The sequence below is a fragment of the Saccoglossus kowalevskii genome, chromosome 10 (assembly GCF_978046115.1).
Source record: "Saccoglossus kowalevskii chromosome 10, keSacKowa6.1, whole genome shotgun sequence".
NCBI classification, from domain to species: Eukaryota; Metazoa; Hemichordata; class Enteropneusta; family Harrimaniidae; genus Saccoglossus; species Saccoglossus kowalevskii.
Genome location: NC_140650.1, coordinates 13,572,120 through 13,594,411, shown reverse-complemented (window position 1 = coordinate 13,594,411; position 22,292 = coordinate 13,572,120). Strand labels below are relative to the sequence as shown.

Below are 22,292 nucleotides of genomic sequence, written 5' to 3'. Positions count from 1 at the left end.
TAAAACACACGTATATATCATTTAATATATTACAAACATGTAGTAATTATTTGAATGTTTGGAGCTGAACATTTTTGTTAATAAATATTATTAAGTATTTCATTTATTTTATACGAATCTGCGGCTTATATTACAGTTGAGATTAATTCACGTTTTTCGAGATTATGATTATGTCACCGGTCCGAAAGTCATGTACGTACGTGGTAGTTGTTTCGTATTAATTCCCTTATTTTCGTAAGAACTGTAGATAGTTGTAGGTGAGTAGATTGTATACGAAAGTGAAAATACGGGACACAGAGGGACAGACATTCAAACGACATACAAGGAATACATGTACTCATCGACTGCATGTATCTTCAATCATTTGGTCTTGACTCTCGTCTGAAGTTGAGTCAAGGCCCAGCCCACGCTGCGGTTTTAGTTTGTAGTACGTGTTCATCTCCGATTTTGTACTGGTTGTGAGTCGTATCCGTGTAAATCAATTATCGGCGTGTGAACTGTTGATAGCAGTGTCTCGTGTGATACTGTCATCTCGTGGAATTTGGTCGTCGTCTAATCGCCATTGTAGAATATAAAACGCGGAAGTATATCGAAACTGATATATCACTGACATTCCATCATCTGATGAGAATCGTTATAATTTCGTTTCACGTATCGTAAACTTTTAGTAACATTCTTATTCCATGTCCGAAAACTGTTCAGAAAACGTGATAATGGACGAGTATACGTATGAACCTGTTGACAACGTTGATGCAGATCCCGAACAGCGACCTCAGGCTGCCATTGCTGCTGACGCTGATAATACGTTGACGTCAGTATTGGATCAGCACTGTACACAAGCACACGTTGATGTAGGCTTTGCTCCCTGTCCAGAAACGACGAGACTCACATCGCCATCCCGTGGTAACAGGGAAAACCAGCCCCTTTTACACCACGGACGTAGCAAAATGGAAATTGACAATGACTATAACGTATTTGCTGACGATCCAGAATTCACACAAATTGTTCGACAGGCAGAGGAAACAATTTTAAATGGCATTATGCCTGAGAGAATACGACAAGGGACCAGTGGAAGTTATTTTGTCAAAGATATGGAAGGGGTAGGTATATTAATAAATATTCATAACTATATGTTAACTCTATCGGAGCTTGCTGTCATAATCTTACAATCTGTACATGTGTATATCACATTCATGGAACAGCCAGCTCATATGTTTTTAGTTTCACCATAAAACAACCAAAGTGGGTGGACATTATTTCTCATTTAATTAAATGTATTCTAACTAACCACTGTCCCATTGTCATAGAGCGATAATATAGAAATAACATAATTTACATTAAACTAACAAAACATTTTGACAAGCACACAAATGAAATATTATATTTAAATTTTATTTTCTCATGAACATGATAAAAAAAATTGATTCATGATCAATCCCTCTGCATTGTTTGTATATACCAGTATAATTTCAAATTTACTGTTCAGGAGGACGAGATACAAATTTATTTTTGGAAAATAATGATTTTATAATTATAATTTATCACAGGGGAGTTATACATATGTTTATTCATGTAGTGTCACTGTTAACTATTCAGTGTGATATTCAATATTATATAACCTTCAGTCTTGAATAATACTAAAAAATAAACATTATTTTTTTTTTTTTTACAAGTACATGTACTACATGAGAATAAAAAGTGTGTTAAATTTAAAATAAACCCTGACCCACACAATACTTTGGTGCACAATTCCCTATATTTCCTCAAAACTACTGTTTTTATTGGTGCATTAACATTGTTGACAACAAGGTTAAAGCTAAGTAAACAACAATTAATCTGTTTTCTCATATTTTACAAACTCTTGATGCGAAATTTCCTCGATATAACAATCTACTTAGCAGTAATGGATAACCTTCAGTGTTGAATAATTCTGAAAAAAATAAACATTATTTTGAGTGAAAATTAAAGTGGTTGGCTTACATTGTACCGCATAAAATTAACCTGTATTTCATTTTAAAATTGACAGAATCAACACCAAACCAATCCAACATTTTGGTACATTATTCTATGCTATGTATTATTGCTATTGATACATTCATCTTTTTGTTTAGAAGGTTAAGGACAAGTAAACAACAATCATTCTGTTTTGATTTAATCATGTTTTGCGAACTCTCACAATTATATACATGCTATAACAAAACACCAAAACCTCGCCCTGATATTTATGTGGTATGGAAGTTACTTTCACTTGTGATGCAGTGTATCCTGGCCAGATTTTCATGAGTGAAGAAAATACAGCATGAATACACTGAATCACATCTGGGATTAACTTCCATTCCCCAAAAATGACAGCATCAACTGAATCATCTCTCCTGAGAAATTGAAAGCTAGTCTGCATAAATTGCCATAATTGTCGAGGCGTGTTCGATGGATGATAATCTTGGAAACGCTGTCATTATCTTAGTAGCACCCTCCCTTCCTCCCAAATTTGGCTCATAATCATATTTACGGTAGTCGTATTGTAAATGCTACCTTTGCTGAACAAATTCTTTCACTTTCGCCTGCAATTGCGAATATAACATGCCATGAATTACTGTAGAATACTTTATTTTCGCTTGGAATTTATTTTCGCTATTTTCGCTGAAGGGATGATTCCGTGAAAATAAAATTCAGCGAATATACTTTTTTTCCTATATTTTACATTAAACTCATCAAAAATCAGTGAAAATAAATTCCATACAAAATGCCCGAAAAGCCTTTTCAGCGAAAATTAATTCCAGCGAAAATAAAGTATTCCACAGTAAGTAGTACCCGGTATAATTTTATTTGCTTTCTGAATCTGAATAATATACATAATGTCATTGCATTCCATTTTACAGCACTATACCTTTTCACCACCAGACATTCTTGCACAAATTTTTCAGCATTTTTTTCTTATTTTCTTCAATATTTCTGGAAATGAATCCTAATTTTCAACCCCACAGACAAAATTTGAGTCAATTTTCATTTTTTACTCAAAAAATTGGCTATTTTTGTTCTAATCTTCTGAAGGAAAGTGCAGGCTATAAACAGGACTATTTTGTGAGTTTGTGATGAAAAGAGGGAACTGGTGGTGAAAAGGTTACATGATGACACTTGTCTCATGCATCACCATTGATAAAACGGGTCATGACCATAGCGGTAATCATTGTTGTTTATCAGCTGGTTTGATGCTGATTCTCCATTGGCTTCTTCACATGTGGTGCTATACAGGATGGGTTTTATGGGACATGAGTGGTATCCTTCACACTGTGTGTTCTCTTTCATTGAGTAAAATGAAACCAGAATGTGGTTCTATATCTGCTCATACTCACAATACAAGCCTGAAGTAGCACAATGGGAAGATATCTATTTATAAAACCAATTAAATGTTGAAAGGCTGTCATCATGTGGCAATGCGTATTTTGAAATCTGTAATTCACAAAGATGGTGGTTTTTGTGAATGAGTGTTTTCAAGGCGAGTCCCATACTACTCATACAAAATGTAGCAACATGGGGTGGGTGGGGGCTTACATGTTCAAACATATGTTCTACATTTGCTCAATTAGAAGCACATATGCTTATGTAAATTACGAGGGGAGGGGGGTATATGTGTGTTTCTATGGAAAAATAAGTCATATTTCAATGATTCAGTAAAATAATGAAATTTTTTATCTGTATGCGCTTCTATTGGAGATGTACTTCTAATACTGATAATATTGTCACAAAAAAATGTTCTAATTTAATCTACAAGAGAATGAGGTTTCATGTTCTTTGTACATTTACAATAAACAATAAAAAAATGTAAGTACATTTCTACAATAATTTCTGTGACACCTCACAAGTTGTCTGTACCATGTATATTTGATACATGTTGATTTGATCTAAACTGTACTATATGACTGCTACATTGTATAAAACAAGGAACAGTTTAGACCATCAATGCAAATACTGTATTAGTTGTATATATTCATTCGTGTACAATACAGAGGTGTACGTTTTTATGGGAAAAATAAGTAATATTTTAATGAAATTTTTTTTTTATACATTTTTGTATGTGCTTCTTTTGGAGATGAAAAAACAACCAGATCCAATAATTGTTCCTTTTACAGTAAATGAAAGAAACTGGTAAAGTGATATATAGTTCATTCTAAGAAATTTGTTTCTTAATATTACAGTGTGTCCCTTGTTTCGTTCACCGATAACATAGTAGCATGTACTGTAACTCATGATCGGTAGACCTGAGTTTATATCTTGCCTGGGGTTGAACACTTAAAAGCGTCATTCCCTACCATGGGCGAGTGTGCCACCTACGCAACGGCTATTTCCTCTGGCAGAGTTTCATTTACTAATGAATGTGACTTTGGGAGAACCAAGATTAATTAAGGTCTGCAGGTGCTTGTGTTCGACCAGGTCTGGTTGACCCTAGATAGCACATTAAATTGCCTTAATGCCACCAGGGAGAAGGTCACGCAGACCCAAACTGAAATATGGTCTGTGGCAAAAATGACACTACTTGATAGCAATCACACTTGCAAAATGCACATTAAAAAAGAAGTCAGGAATGACATCGAATATCTGTCCAATACTGTCGCCTGGCACAAAATTATTTGAAAAAATAAGTATTGTTTAGCATCTATTGCTGGACTGTGTGCATTATTGGGTAAAACTGACTAACATCTGGCAATAGTGAAAGTGATATCATTGCTACAGGCCACTGTCTGTAACAAAGCTAATTATGTATTACAATGTACCTGTACATTAACAGTAATATTCAGTATCTTTAGAACTCTACAAGTTTTACTATGTTTGTTCTGAAATCTGATTCAAATATCAAGTAAAAAAAAATATAATATAATTCCAACTATTAATTTGCCTTTCTTCTTAAATGCATTGATCAATTATTTTCTACCAAAAAATGCTGCAAGATTTTTCACATTTTTATGTATTTTTGTACAAAGTGGACATAACCTCCTATTGGTTGCATGTTTTGATCAGATTTTATTTTAAAAATATGAAATAAAAGATATTCAGGTTTGGAAACAGTGACAAAAGTTCATTTTGGTGTCAAAAGGTTAATTACATTAGTCTTGATTAATTAATAATAACAGTAAAATAAATACCTTATTACTAAATTATTACCGTTTTGTTTCGATGATAGCAATTATTTTATTTAGTATAAAGTGATTCTAAAGTATTGTGGGTGTGGTTTATCAGAGAGCCATCATTTGTTCACCTAGGCTAAAAATACCTCCATGATGGCAATTCAAATATTCTTATATTGCATGCTTGGTTGCCATTTGGAGTAATTTTGTATCTCTATTTTCTTCTGTTAAATGTTTGTATACATGTATGATGGCAATATATTGTGAAAAAAAATGATAAAAAGACAATTTTTGTTCAAAATAATAATAGTTAAACTATGATGATTTACTTCAGTTGCACCTAATTTTTGCTGATTAGTCAAAATTGAGATTTAATTGTATACAATGAAACATATTGATATGGATATATAATGAAAACAATATATCAGAGGAAAGTCCCTAAAACAAATTTACAATTATATCACTATTAAAATTTATTTCCAGCACAATGTTTAACATTTTCATTGTGCGTTGTCAAATAAAATTTCAAGATTGATGAAAATCTGTTACTATAGTAACCATTGCATTGTTTTTTTGTATCATACATCATAGCACCAGTCTCCAATGCAGATTATTGTTGAAATGTACCCATGTTTATTTCTGCAATTTCTATTAATTAATCCCTGGGATAACTATGTCATTGTTAGCATATTAGTGTATTGGGAACTGTAATGAATATTATTACTAGTATTCTGTGTTGTGTACATACATGTACATGTATACAGTTGGCATTAGTACATGTAATACATTTCTCATTAAATCTGTTATTTGCTGTTTTAGATGCATGTACTGTATAAAAAGCTGTTTCATACTTGTTTAATACTTCTGTTTTAAAAAAGCTGTTTTTTCAAAAAGCAGAAATTCTTCTTTTTGTTTTGCAAATGTTGAATGTTAGATAATACAAGTATTCATGGTAGCAACATCATTCACTTTGCTTTGTCATGCACGGAAATATAGACAAACTCAGAGGAGAATGTGACAGGACAATGACATAAGGCTTCATACATAAGGTGATGAGGTGCATTCTATGTGAATAGATGGTACACATGTATATAATGCTGGCCCAGAGGGGGTTATCTGAATAAAATATTGCACCCAAGCTGAAGTAAAAAAAAATAATTTTAAAGTAGTGTTATTTAGTTATTTGATGCGGGTCGAATATTTTAAAATGTATAAATAAAGTGTGAAAAAAGCAATCTTATGATTACCTGAACTTGGAAACAGTATGATTTTAGTTTGTATGTAGGATATCTACCGTATTTAAGTTTCTGCACTTGACAAGGGTATAATTTCACAAAATATGTACATGTTTAGAGGCTTTTGAAAAGTTACACTTGGAGTAACCCCCCCCCCCCCCCCCCCCCCCCGGAATGCTAGCTTGTATGAGCATGTGTCACATGAGAAATGCTCACATAGTTTGAAATAACAAATTAAATTAAATTAATTACTCTGTTTATATCCTATGTAGAAAACTGTAGCTGTATTTAAACCCAAGAGTGAGGAGCCATATGGTCATCTCAACCCCAAGTGGACTAAATGGCTACATAAAATTTGTTGTCCCTGTTGTTTTGGAAGAGGATGTCTTGTTCCCAATCAAGGCTACCTATCAGAAGCTGGCGCCTCATTGGTAGATATGAAACTTAAATTGAACATGGTACCAAAAACTAGGGTAAGTCTATATAATGTAATTATTATGGTGTGTGTTTTCCATGTTTTTTTTTCAGCTCTTGGATGTTATTGTGTTTCTTTTCTCTGTTTGACAAATGTTATTCAAAGTTGACAGAATGACAATATTGAGTTAAATGTACACCGTCATTTATTTTGATAGACTGGTGACCATTTTTGCCTTGGAAACCTTATTTGAACATGGTCTGTACAAGCTGCTATTATATAACAATATTATTTCATCTATATCAAAGTAGGATTTATGTGAGGGTATGTAAATATAAATGACATGCAAGTCAGATTTCAATGAAACCATGCATGAAATCATGTGACTTGGACTTTCATAAATTGAAAGCTATACAATTATATTTTTGCTAATTTAAAATAATCACAAATTTATTGAGATCTTTATTATATGTACAAATGAGGTTAGATTTTGGATATTTTTTTTTTTTTTTTACAAACTTACGCTACATAGAAATTTATCTGTTATGTGTAGTCCAACTGAATATGACATGACATGACAACAGACATATTTTAGCAGGTTGTTTAGTTACCAATTATTATTGTATGTGGTTGTCCATTTATCGTATTTACTTCATACTTGATTTTATAACAGGGCTAAACTAAGAATGAGCTCTTGATACATTGGATGCATTTGTGTAGATGACTTTCTCTTTTAAGAACCAATGTTTACTGCTAGAAAAAACATCAGGAAAAATCTGATCTTGCAAAAATGATAACAGTTGCACTCTGAGATAAAGCTGTAGTTTTAGGACTATTATGTGGTCTGAATTTGCTCGAATTGTGGGGAATATTGGCTATAAAACAATAGTATTTCAATGATTTTCAGTGTAGATGAATGTTTGCAATCATTTGGACTTCCCGTTTATGTGTTTGTTCAAATTTTATTTGCTAATGCTTTTAAATAGTGTTCCAAAGCACACAGATACACAAAGATATTGCCTCCTTTCTACTGTTAGCTGCAATAATTCAAGTAGATTCTCGCATATTTATTACAATTCGCGTATATTCATTACATTCAAACACAACTCTACTAAAGCTACCATATTTACATTGCATGATTTGTGTACATTATTTCTGTTGACAAAGCTGTAACAGTTATATTTTCTGAATTTGTTTAGGTTTATGAATTTAATGCATTGGAATAAATATTTGCCACATTCCTGCTATATTAATATTTTCACCTGGATATTATTTTTTTTCAAATTGACTGAACATTTTTATGACTTGAATTGTTGTAGCAAATAGAATGTTTCACTATGGTATGAACTGTGTTGTCATTATTTATGGTAGTTATTATGGCAAATATGAATTTTGTCATAAATGGGATTATATGTCAACAATATTTTTAAAACTTGATTGAGCATGACAGACATTACTGTAAAGAGTGTAAAGAGGTTAATTATTCGCTGGGTTTTAATTTTGCTTATTTTGCTGACTGGAAAATGCGCTAAATTAAAACCCAGTGAATATGTCAAATTTAGCATAGAACACATTATCTAAATGATAAAACTGTAAATTTAAAACCCACTGAATATGCCTGAAATGGTAAATCAGCGATCTATTAACGATGATTTTTAGTAATTCTGTTTCCTATTTCAGAATTGTTGAATGTCAAATAATGTGAAAACAGCACTGTAGTTTATTGTTGTAATAAAGACTGCTTGGTAATGCTGAGTGAATAACTAAGAGTGGACCATTAGAAACTTAGGTTTAACTGTAGATGCGAATCACGCAATATATTATTTCTGCGAAGGTATGCATGTATTGATAAAAATATTTGGGTGACCTCTCATTTCCAGGACTCTTGGTACTCAAATCAAGGAAATGTATTATTTCTGTGATAATTGAAACATGTAGTTAATTAGCTCATCAGTGTTGTTTTATCCATAAATTAAAATAATCACTTTTATACAGGAAAAAAAATATCCTGTGGATGCCACATGCTTGTGGTTTCTGAAATTTTGAAAGACTTCTTTCTCTTGCCCTATCTTAAACCAAATTACCATATTTTCTCTATTAGAAGCACATCTCCAATAAAAGTACATAAAAAACTAGACTGGCGCAGTCTGGGCGATTAATTTGTTTTTGTAGTTTAAATAAATAAAACTGTATTGGCTACATACTAAATCTTTATTTTGACCATAAATAAATTTCTGTAAATTATGTAAGCGTATGCGCTACTAATGGAACAAATACGATATTATGAGTTTTTAATTACTTTATTCCTGTACATCAATCTAAATGCTATGTTTCATATATGGTTATTTCACAGAAAGAAACAACTCAAACAATTACTATCACTTGTTATATATCTAATAAGGCTAGCTAGTGAAACATTAACTACATAATGTCCAATGATGTAATAAGTGTTCTGTTTATTGTTACAGGTTGTAAAATTAGCTAGTGAAACATTAACTATATAATGTCCAATGATGTAATGAGTGTTTTGTTTATTGTTACAGGTTGTAAAATTAGCTAGTGAAACATTAACTATATAATGTCCAATGATGTAATGAGTGTTTTGTTTATTGTTACAGGTTGTAAAATTAGCTAGTGAAACATTAACTATATAATGTCCAATGATGTAATGAGTGTTTTGTTTATTGTTACAGGTTGTAAAATTAGCTAGTGAAACATTAACTATATAATGTCCAATGATGTAATGAGTCTTTTGGTTATTGTTACAGGTTGTAAAATTAGCTAGTGAAACATTAACTATATAATGTCCAATGATGTAATGAATGTTCTGTTTATTGTTACAGGTTGTAAAATTAGCTAGTGAAATATTAACTATATAATGTCCAATGATGTAATGAGTGTTTTGTTTATTGTTACAGGTTGTAAAATTAGCTAGTGAAACATTAACTACATAATGTCCAATGATGTAATGAGTGTTTTGTTTATTGTTACAGGTTGTAAAATTAGCTAGTGAAACATTAACTATATAATGTCCAATGATGTAATGAGTGTTCTGTTTATTGTTACAGGTTGTAAAATTAGCTAGTGAAATATTAACTATATAATGTCCAATGATGTAATGAGTGTTTTGTTTATTGTTACAGGTTGTAAAATTAGCTAGTGAAACATTAACTATATAATATCCAATGATGTAATGAGTGTTCTGTTTATTGTTACAGGTTGTAAAATTAGCTAGTGAAATATTAACTATATAATGTCCAATGATGTAATGAGTGTTTTGTTTATTGTTACAGGTTGTAAAATTAGCTAGTGAAACAATAACTATATAATGTCCAATGATGTAATGAGTGTTCTGTTTATTGTTACAGGTTGTAAAATTAGCTAGTGAAACATTAACTATATAATGTCCAATGATGTAATGAGTGTTCTGTTTATTGTTACAGGTTGTAAAATTAGCTAGTGAAACATTAACTACATAATGTCCAATGATGTAATGAGTGTTTTGTTTATTGTTACAGGTTGTAACATTAGCTAGTGAAACATTAACTACATAATGTCCAATGATGTAATGAGTGTTTTGTTTATTGTTACAGGTTGTAAAATTAGCTAGTGAAACATTAACTATATAATGTCCAATGATGTAATGAGTGTTTTGTTTATTGTTACAGGTTGTAACATTAGTTAGTAAAACATTGAATGACCTATAGCATGCCAATGATGTAATAAGTGTTCTGTTTATTGTTACAGGTTGTAACATTAGCTAATGAAATGTTAATGAGCTATAGCATTCCAATGATCTAATGAGTGTTCTGTTTATTGTTACAGGTTGTAAAATTAGCTAGTGAAACATTGAATGACCTATAGCATGTCAATGATTTAATGAGGGTTCTGTTTATTGTTACAGGTTGTAAAATTAGCTAATGAAACATGGAATGACCTATAGCATGCCAATGATGTAATAAGTGTTCTGTTTATTGTTACAGGTTGTAAAATTAGCTAGTAAAATGTTGACTGACCTATAGCATTTCAATGATCTAATTAGTGTTCTGTTTATTGTTACAGGTTGTAAAATTAGCTAGTGAAACATTGAATGACCTATAGCATGCCAATAATGTAATACGTGTTCTGTTTATTGTTACAGGTTGTAAAATTAGCTAGTAAAATGTTGAATGACCTATAGCATTTCAATGATCTAATGAGTGTTCTGTTTATTGTTACAGGTTGTAAAATTAGCTAATGAAACATTGAATGACCTATAGCATGCCAATGATGTAATAAGTGTTCTGTTTATTGTTACAGATAATAAAATTAGCTAATAAAACATTGAATGACCTATAGCATGCCAATGATCTAATGAGTGTTCTCTCTATTATTACAAGTTGTAAAAAATTAGCTAATGAAACACTAAATGACCAATAGCAGTCAATGATCTAATGAGTGTTTTGTTTATTGTTACAGGTTGTAAAGTTAGCTAGTGAAAAATTGAATGACCAATAGCAGTCAATGATCTAATGAGTGTTTTGTTTATTGTTACAGGTTGTAAAATTAGCTAATGAAACACTAAATGACCAATAGCAGTCAATGATCTAATGAGTGTTTTGTTTATTGTTACAGGTTGTAAAATTAGCGAGTGAAACATTGAATGACCTATAGCATGTCAATGATTTAATGGGTGTTTTGTTTATTGTTACAGGTTGTGAAATTAGCGAGTGAAACATTGAATGACCTATAGCATGTCAATGATTTAATGGGTGTTTTGTCTATTGTTACAGGTTGTAAAGTTAGCTAGTGAAACATTTAACTACTCAGCAATAGATAGAGCTAAGGCTAAAACAAAAAAATATGCATCTGAAAAATGGGAAAAAATTGGAAAAACATTCAAAAGAATTGGACTTCCTCCAAAAGTAAGTATCTTTCATTGAACTTAATAGCTAAATTTCATTGTCAATTTTGTTTTTGTTTTTTAGCTTCGCTGTCGACTTTGTCGAACAGAGCTTATCATATGACTGATTGTCCGTTGACGTCTAGCGTCCGTGTCAATGTTTTACTTTTTCGACTTCTTCTTGAAAACTACAAGCCTGAAGCTTTTATATTTGGTGTATATGTACCTTGGGTAGAGCTCTCTTAGATTTGTTCATTTCATGTTGATATCTTCAATTCTCTAATTTTGGTGATATTTTCGACTGCTTGTTAAAAACTGCAATTCCAATTGCTTTGATACTACATATATACATGTAGGGTACTACATGTATATATCTCTCAGATGTGTTCATTTTGTAATGATATCTTTAATTCTTTAATTTTGATGAATATTTTTGTAATTTTTGGTAAAAAGTGATATTTTCGAATTCTTGTTGAAAACCGCAAGTCCAATTGCTTTGATAAGGTACTACATACATGTGGACCTCTCTCAGATTTTGTGATGATATCTTCAATTATCTAATTTTGGTGAATATTTTTGTCATTTTTGGTGAAAAGTTATATCTTTGAATTGCTTTGATGTTATACATATTGTTCATTTTCTAATGATATCTTCTGTTCTTTAATTGCAATGTGCATTGCTAACAGCGGAGCTATCTCAGCTGACAGGCTGCTTGTCTAAATTTTGATACAAATAAAAAACAAACTGAATTGTGGTACATAGTTCTTCCATGTATGAGTCACTGTCGTATGTAGTTTATCATGGTTACCTCAAAGCTATCCTGTCACCAAGCACCTGCGGACATCTTCCTAGTGGCATTAAAAGCAATATCGTGCTATCCTGGCATCAACTAGATCTAGTTGAAAACAAGCACCTTAATTAAAAAAGGTTCCCCTAAAGTCACATACATTAGTGATTGAAACTCAGTGGATTTAGGCTTCCCATTTAGTCTGTGGCACACTAACAGAGGTGGGTGGAGGGTGTCCAACCTTTTTTAAGGTTTGGTCCAACTAGCAATTTGAACTCGGGTCTACTAATCATGATTGACCAGTGTAACTGACTTTCAACTCAATCAAATGTGCTGAAAACATCAAATTTAATAGTGAATTTACGTACAATTCACATCATGCTAAGAATACTCTAAATACTTGTATAATCAACATTTCAAATATTTATAAATATTGATTTTCAAATGACACTTCCTAAAAGCTTCGTGATAATCACAGTACTGCTACAGATGCTGTAATGACAGCTTGATGTGACAATCAAAACATGTCTATAAATACATGTAGATGTCAGTTTGCTTGTTTGTATTATACCACTGGTGGTGTTTATATAACCCTTAAACATCATCCACGAATAGTCCATCAACCTCAGATTTAGCACAAATTTATTTTATTATTAGTACATGTATGAGACAGTAAATGTTATTGGTCAAAAACCATCACATGATCATTTGATAAATATTGATATTGGCTTCTCCCAGCGTATTTCTTGTCTCTGATGTCATTTTGTGTTACTTGCCTCTGATGTTAAAACATCCACGATATTTAGATTGTTGCAGATGTTGAAAATATGGATGACACTTTCTAATGCGTTTCTTTGATTGGTTAATTATTATTTTTATCAAAGATTTTGTGTTTTGGTTTGTAGTTTTACCTCTCTTACTGCCTTGTTCTTCTCTTTTGGGGTAATAAAACTTTTATTGCTCGATATTATCATCCCAGACTAGCTGATAACAGCCACTTGAGGACTATAATTTTTTATATAGCCCTCAAGTGAGGCCTATAACTGTATAAAGTATTACTTATCCATGTTTGTGTCCAAGTGCGGGATATCATTTGGTCAATGTGCAAAGATATATTTTTGTTGTGATATTTGTATAACATGCCTTTCAGATGACAAACATACATGTAAATGTTAGGCTTCAAAACAATCACATACCTCACCGGTTAACAACAACCTGTCAAACATTTTTTTCTGCATAGCAACTTTCTGTTTTTTTTTTTTCAGACCGGTTCATTTCAGTTATTTGTTAGTCAATATAAAGATGCTGATTATTGGTTACGAAGATTTGACACAGAGTCTCTACCAGAGTCTACTGCAAAACAATTTCAATGGCAATTTGAACGACTCGTGGTGTTAGATTATATTATTAGAAATACAGGTGAGAGATGTGCTGAATATTAATATCAAATGCATTTAAGTACAATGAAAGATAAAATCAAATAAACCTGTCTGATCTCTTAAATGACAACTAAAAAGTGGGGATACCCAAACTTGTTTTCAGTTACAATGGCAAATTTTCCCTAAGCATTAAACTTGATACTGGTAACTATTTGAAAAATGGCTACAGACTTCTGAGGTTCATTATGCCTAAACTAGTTTGGTTTTTCTTCAGACTTCAGACAGGATGATGTAATCATCTTAGTCACGAGAAAGATAAAGAATGAAAGTCGCAGGAAATTTATGGATCATGTTTTAGCCGCACTCATCCCCAATTCATAATTAAATTTACACATGTCTAATTATAATAATGTCAATTTACTCATTACATATTCCTGTTACACTTGCCTTCTATATTTCAAGCTACAATTTTATAATCAAAATATTAAATATTTTATCATGAAATGTTTGTACATGCATGGTTTACCCCTTCTTTTTTTCTAAAAATTGAAATCTATAATTCAGAAAACAAAGTTAACACTTCTCATCATCCAGTGTGTCAGTTAAATTGTGCACAATAAAAAACATGCATCAATTTTGGAAAATAAAAATTGAATTTTGCTTCTGCGCCTAATTTGTGAAATTTGTAAATTATCAAAAAAAGTTAGGACTGTTTCAGGACTATCGGTACTGTATGTACAGTGATGCATACAAGCTCCATTCTGTTATCATCAAAGGTCTACAAAAACTAATGGTAGTAATAATAATAATTAAATGATTCAATATAGATGTAAAATAACTTTTATATTTTGATTTATTAGCTCTGCTCTCATCTAAGATGACAGGCAAAGCTGTTGGTATAGCTGTCTTTGTCATCTTGTCTCCCATAACTTTTCTTTAATTAAAACAACTTTTTCTTGAAAACCGCTATATAATATATTGCTTTTATGCTTGGTACATAAGTTTCTTTGATGAACCTCTGAGATTTCATCATTTCATAACGATATATGCTTCAATTCTCTAATTTTAGTGAATATTGTATTCATTTTTGGTGAAAATGCCATCTATTTTATACTTGTTATATACCCCCGGTAAGTACATTTACCATATTGGTTGACCTCTATTAGATTAGGTCATTTTGTGACATAATTATTTCATTCTCTCATCAGATAGGGGCAATGACAATTGGTTAATAAAATATGATAAGTCAGATATAAGTGAGAATGACGATGATGACAATGACCCTGATTGGACGATGGTCAAACCACCTGAAATCAAGATAGCAGCAATTGACAATGGTTTAGCATTCCCATTCAAGCATCCCGATTCATGGCGAGCTTGTGAGTATTATTTTGAAATATTGGTAGATTTTAATAGTTAAGAAGCTAATATGATTGACTTTATATTCTTTATTACACCATTTTGAGATACAGAAACTCCGCTTCAGTGAAAATCATTGAATTTTGTAGCAATGGGGTTCTACAACACAGTGTGTCAGTGACTTTCGTAAAAAGAAATTCCATAAAATCATTAAATTCCCTAGCATCAAAATACTTTTTTATAATTAACCTGTTTTATTTTCCATTACAAATACATATACAGCAAAAGTTAAAAAGTAGACTGTATAGACAGAAAAAAAAGTGGATGAGCACCAAGAATGATAATAATGTGGCTGTGATTTGGCTCGAAGTATAGCCACTGTACTCTATAGGTCGGAACAATTCACGAAGTCGGAAAGTCTCATGTCTGGATTGACATTTATTGAACTTTGAAAAGGAAACATCGACATCGGCTCGAAACAACAACAAACGTAAAAATAATAATAACGATAACAATGGCACGAGGACCTCAAGTATCACATGACACAAAACTCAAGTTGTGATAGATCGGTTCTAAACCAATCACTGATCGCAGTAATAACGTCATAGGTCATATACAACTTGTATGATATAATAGGAATATGAATAATCTAAACTAAACATCAAAACTATTGCTGAACAGAAATAATACAGCGAATTGAATATTAATTACAGAAAACATTTTGAAGTCTAACTAGACAATTCAAACTTAATTAACAAACACACCTATGATTTGCATCTCGCCCCGACAAATAATACTACTAGCAATGAAATATATTGCTATAGCGATGACATTAAAATATATTACCTCTTGTTTTGTGTTTACCTGAAAGATATTTTTAGCTCAGTGTTATATAGAGAGTAGAGAGTAAAGAATATGAACAGATCTGAAAAGAACACGGCTCTGCCTCATTCCTCTATAATTCTAGTTATGGCACAACTCAAACCAACCCCTAGAACATTACTTCATTCAGGTTATATGTTAACTTTTTCATATTCAACTCAAGCATGTCTATAAACGTCCCTAGGAATATGTGACAAATCACTTGGACTGTGTACCTACTGAATAAACACAGTATTGTCACAGTGGCATTGTTGATCTTGCTATTACTTGCTATTTATAATTCGGTCTCCGTCCGTGTGTGCGTGTGTGCGTTGTCCGTCCGTCTTTCCGGAGTCATATTTCAGAATCCTTTGGACCGATTTTGTTCATTCTTTGCATGTGTCTAGTACTTTATGTGGGACATATGCACATGCAGTGGTTTAGCGATTCGATTCAAAATGGCCGACTGGCAGCCATCTTGTTTTTTGAAAATGTTGTATTTTGGACATGCTTTGTCAGTTTTCATTCAAATTTGGTACATAGATTATACATGTTAAGATACATGTCCTCTGACCGTCTGTGCATCCGTCCGTCTGTGCGACCGTCGGTCTGAGGTCATATTTCAGAATCCTTTGGACCGATTCTGTTCATTCTTTGGCACATACATCGTACATGTCACTTTGTTTCATCATCAGATCAAAGATGGCCGAATAACAGCTGTTTTTATTTTTGGTCATATTACTATATCTCTCTCACCCATGTATCATTTTCATTGAAATTTAGTATGTCATAAATGGATACATGAACATGTCAATTCAATTTGCAATTTGATCAAATTTGGCCGACTGGCGGCCATCTTGTTTGTTTAAAATGTGATAACTTGGACATGCTTTTACTAGTGTTTTTCTTTGCTATGTCTTAAACCGGAGGGGTCATCACGCAACACATGTTTGAATTTGATGTAAATAAACAATCTGTTGTAACCGCCACTTGGGACTCAAGTTTCAATGACATGCTCTCGACAACCCCTCCACTTTAATATGACGAGCACAAAGAGAACTTTCAAAACTTTAATGGAGACTGTGTCATTTTCAATGATTTGTTTTTTCCATGAATGGTTCAGCACAAGTTTTGTAAACTTAAAATCACACCTGATAGTAAACACATCTTTATAGTTGCCCTTCTATACATTATGATCGATATCATAATTCTGTAGGATACTTTATTTTCGCTATTTTCGCTGAAGGGATGATTCCGTGAAAATAAAATCCAGCGAATATACTTTTTTTCCTATATTTCACATTAAACTCATCAAAAATCAGTGAAAATAAGTTCCACACAAAACGCCCAAAAAGCCTTTTCAGCGAAAATTAATTCCAGCGAAAATAAAGTATTCCACAGTATATGCTCTTCTCTTTCTCAGACCCGTATCACTGGGCGTGGTTGCCGCAAGCCAAGACGCCGTTCTCCAACGAAACACGAGATCTTGTTTTACCTATGATATCTGATATGAATTTTATACAAGAACTGTGTGATGATTTGTATGAACTATTTAAGGTAATTTATCATTTCTTTACTGCCACTTTATAGTAACAACTATAAATATTAAAACTGATGTATTATGCTCAAGTTAGTTTAATAATACTATATTTCATAGTAATTTCAAGTCTAGAAAGTTTGTAAAGCTCATGTTCATAGAATGCTAGAATTTGAAAAACATTGCAAATATAATATCAAAACAATACAAATGCGCACAAGTGTCATTAGATTAAAACAAAATTGTTTTATTTTTCTGTATTAAATAATGTTTTTTTTTAGACTCGAATACATTCTACTACATTTGTGTACAGGTATATTCATTTTGGATTACATTTTGCCAATTCTGCCATCGCTCCCCACCAGAGTTTCTAGTCGTCAACCACCATATGAATGCATTATTTGTGTTGGAAAATTCTTAATTATTTAGTACATACAAATGTTTCAGAGATTCAATCTGTTATAGTAAAACGTTCATTCGAAAAGGTTCGGTACTCTTTGAACTAGGTGTTCAGTTTGGTTTATATTGCAGTTTTGACGTGCATGCCCTCAATGCTACTGGCATTATTTGTTTAATATGATTTTCCCATCAAGAATCACCATGTCCGGAACACTTTTAGGGGAAATGCCCTGTAATATAAATTCTTCAACACATGTTTGTTTGCTTGAGAGGAGGGGGGTGCGTTACATATAATGTATTGGTAGTTTTGAACTGCGTCTGGAAATAACAGTAAGTGTATCCCAACATTGAAGATTCTAGCTTTTGTGTTTTTCAACTTAAACTTTTTTCTTCTAATTACAGCAAGACAAAGGATTTGATAAAAGTCTATTTGAAAAACAGATGTCAGTACTCAGGGGACAGGTAAGATACATTATAAAAATATTACACTGTACTATTATTATAAAAATATTACACTGTACTATTATTATAAAAATATTACACTGTACTATTATTATAAAAAATATTACACTGTACTATTATTATAAAAATATTACACTGTACTATTATAAAAATATTACACTGTACTATTATTATAAAAAATATTACACTGTACTATTATTATAAAAATATTACACTGTACTATTATTATAAAAAATATTACACTGTACTATTATTATAAAAATATTACACTGTACTATTATTATAAAAATATTACACTGTACTATTATTATAAAAATATTACACTGTACTATTATTATAACAATATTACACTGTACTATTATTATAAAAATATTACACTGTACTATTATTATAAAAATATTACACTGTACTATTATTATAAAAATATTACACTGTACTATTATTATAAAAATATTACACTGTACTATTATTATAAAAAATATTACACTGTACTATTATTATAAAAAATATTACACTGTACTATTATTATAAAAATATTACACTGTACTATTATTATAAAAAATATTACACTGTACTATTATTATAAAAATATTACACTGTACTATTATTATAACAATATTACACTGTACTATTATTATAACAATATTACACTGTACTATTATGAGCAAACTACTGTTAAAACATCTTTATAAAATCAGGATTCGAGTTTTAGAAAACATGTGAACAAAATTATGTAGGTATATTTTGTGAAAAGTGACGAAAGTTGACCTCGTTTATTAATATAGAAATAGTGCTTAATTACTACTTATAGGATTTTTTATGTTATGATGATTTAATGTTATGATGATGATTTAAGTTGTGACTTTTAAGACACCATTAAATTTCCCTTGCCACAAAATGTCATGATTTCCAGTGATTCTTGATATAAAACCAAATAAAAAACTAAATCAAATAAAATAGAATAAAATGAACTGCAGCTACTATTGTGTTTTCGTTAAGTCTTTGACACAAAAGACAAGTATAATTCGTTGAATAAAATCAAAACCAATTGTCACTTAATCTGTTGAATAATATGATGTAATTTGTTGTTAATGCTACAACATTGTTTTATTTCTGTAGGTACTAAATCTCAGTCAAGCCCTACGAGACGGCAAGGCACCAGTCCAACTTGTGCAAATGCCACTGGTTATTGTAGAAAGAAGTAAATCCGGTGAACATGGTCGGGTGCGAACTTTGAGCGATTCATTTACACAGAGTTTTCAAAATAAGTCACCATTCTTTTCATGGTGTTAACATTATCAGTATTTTTGAATCAATTTTGGGGGTATTTTTTTAATCTGCTGTAAAAAAAAGGAAACCTTAAAAAAATGTATGGTTACATGTATTTGTGTGTGAGCTTTCTTTGTAACACTGTTCTTCATTGGTTGATTTGACCTGTTAAAGTATACGAGGGTGTTTATTGGCCAATCAGGGTGTTAGTTACATATTCTTTATGCATTTACAGTTTTGGGTTCATATCACATATAATCAGCAAAAATAATGCATTCTGTCTGATTGCCATTACGTTATTATTGGTCAAACAAAATGTTTTTTTGGTGTGTGTTATTTTCTGGTTGATTTGCATCTATTCAGCAACTACAAGTTTGTACCTGGTAGCAACATTTATCACGATTGTGAGAACTTACCAGAATAGAACACACAACAATTAACACAGTATAGCATGTTAAACTAATCAAGTGTGGACAATTTTCAGAGACAACAAAATTTCTTCATTGTGGCTTTTTTAGTAATCTCAAGGAAGTTTATTATAATTGTGAACTACCTATTGTTCTTTATTAGTTGCCAAAGCTCAGATTAACTGCTTCTTACATGCACAAGCCACTTCAAATTCTATTCAGGAATAAGTAATATACACCAAGCTGTGGCTTGATGAAATGAACTTGGATGAACAAAATGGTGGATTTGATGACTTAATCAGACACATATCATATGACACTGAAACCCATAAATGCTGCCCTGCATAGAGTTGTGTGATGCAAATTACTTTTGTTGCTATGTTTTTTTTAAATCTGACTTTTACTTCAAAAAATCTAATAGTGTTCGGAAATATGTTAAGTTTTTTGTGAAAGTAAACTACCGGTATATACAATGTTTTAGAATACAATACTTGAAGTTGTGGTTTCAGACAGCAAAATTTGAACTGCCAGCATTTTGTATTATTGCACAGAAAAAAAAAACCCTTCAATATGGTAAGCTGTGGGGCAATAATAAAAAAAAAATGACATTTTCCTTGAACACTGGATTTTTTGAAAAATAACCAGACTTTTTTTTTGTATATAATAACAATCACGTCGAGATGTAAATATTATTAAACATGGTGCCCAACTCATAAACACCTTTATGTAAATATTTGCTTTTTTGATCAAAAAGATTGTAAATGTACATTTGCATTGTGTTGTATGATTCCTTGCATTTATCTGTACACCATTAAACTGATTTATTTTTATGAATCAACTGTCAATCAAACATCAGATTTACAGGATGGTTAACCCTTTGAGCATCAGAGTCAACTTCAGGCACCATCCAAAAAATATTTCCATTTTATAAAGTGTGCTCTTTTCCACATGATCACTTTGATTGAAAGTATTGTCACATTTTGTCTGTTTGGTTCAAATTTTAAATTGAATTCAGTAAAAATTACGAAACTATGAATAAATTTATCTAAATTAGAGCGGTAAGAAAATTTGGTGCTCAAGGGGTTTAAAGAATCCGGACAAAACGCCTTCAGTACTGTACATGTTAAAACATTTGAATGCCAAATTCAACTTCTGTTACTTTTTACAAAATAAACTTAAATAAGCTAAGTTTTTCCAAACTTTTGATCAAGACTTTTCGATAATGAGAAATTATGCACATTTGGTCCAAAATAACCCCCAAAATTTGGATAAAAATGATGGCATTCAAGGGGTTTTTAATTTTGAAGAAATGCAATGCAACATTGATTTGGTGCAATAAACCAAAATATGTGCATGGATATGAACTGTGAAACTGGGAGGTGTCGCTTATGCAGATGGCCATAGCTTGTCATTCTTCACAAATAAGCCGTGAGCCTTTGCATTGTTTTCATTGCTTAGGACTTGGAATATTAGTTTGTGAAGATCACTTTGTCTAATGGTTGCACAGTTTCAGTCTAAGACTGTAATGAGTTCTACATCTCACTGCCAATCACCATGCATTTTCTTTGTCACATTTGACCAATCAGTATCAAGTAGTCAGAAAAATATAGTAACCACAAATAATACTTTGAATAGATGCGATAATGGTTTTGTTAATCACACAGATTTTGATATCTCAACATTGGTAGAAAAACAATTTTCAGTTTTAAAGTTAATTTTTATTGGTATCCTGTGAATAAGGGGGGAAGAGCTGAATTGTATATTAAAACATCTTACTTAATTCACATGTCTGAAAATGTGTAATTTGCTGAATAAAAGTATGAAAATTTATATTTGTCTTGTTGCAATTAATTTAAATTAATGTATTGAATGGTACATTCTCACAGTTGAGATGAAGTATTATATATACGGCAGAATTTGATGCATCAAAAAACCTGTCAAACAAGCTGTTCTGTGATTGGTTTAACTGTTAGGGTTGGGTAACCAATCAGGCACAATCTTGTAGTATTTTGCATTGACTCCATTCTCACAATTTGTTCATGTAATATTAATGAATATCCCATTTGCTCTATTAGAAGTGAACTTGAATAATAAACAATCCTTCATTGTATACTTATCAATCTGTAAACAGCCATCGCTGAAATGTGGACACTGAAAGCCATAGCATACACTGACAT

The 22,292-nt window shown here is 31.5% G+C and overlaps 1 protein-coding gene across 1 annotated transcript; it reads left to right on the top strand.

Moving 5' to 3' along the window:
• Positions 1-126: 126 nt before the first annotated feature.
• LOC100369416 (phosphatidylinositol 4-kinase type 2-alpha-like) lies at positions 127-21,945 on the top strand. The gene is made up of 8 exons (XM_085504271.1): positions 127-1,100; positions 6,631-6,831; positions 11,546-11,677; positions 13,708-13,861; positions 15,030-15,200; positions 17,465-17,598; positions 18,380-18,439; positions 19,559-21,945. The coding sequence occupies exons 1-8, from the start codon at positions 684-686 to the stop codon at positions 19,730-19,732; spliced, it is 1,443 nt and encodes a 480-aa protein (XP_085360397.1). The 5' UTR covers positions 127-683; the 3' UTR covers positions 19,733-21,945.
• The last annotated feature ends 347 nt before the right edge of the window (positions 21,946-22,292 follow it).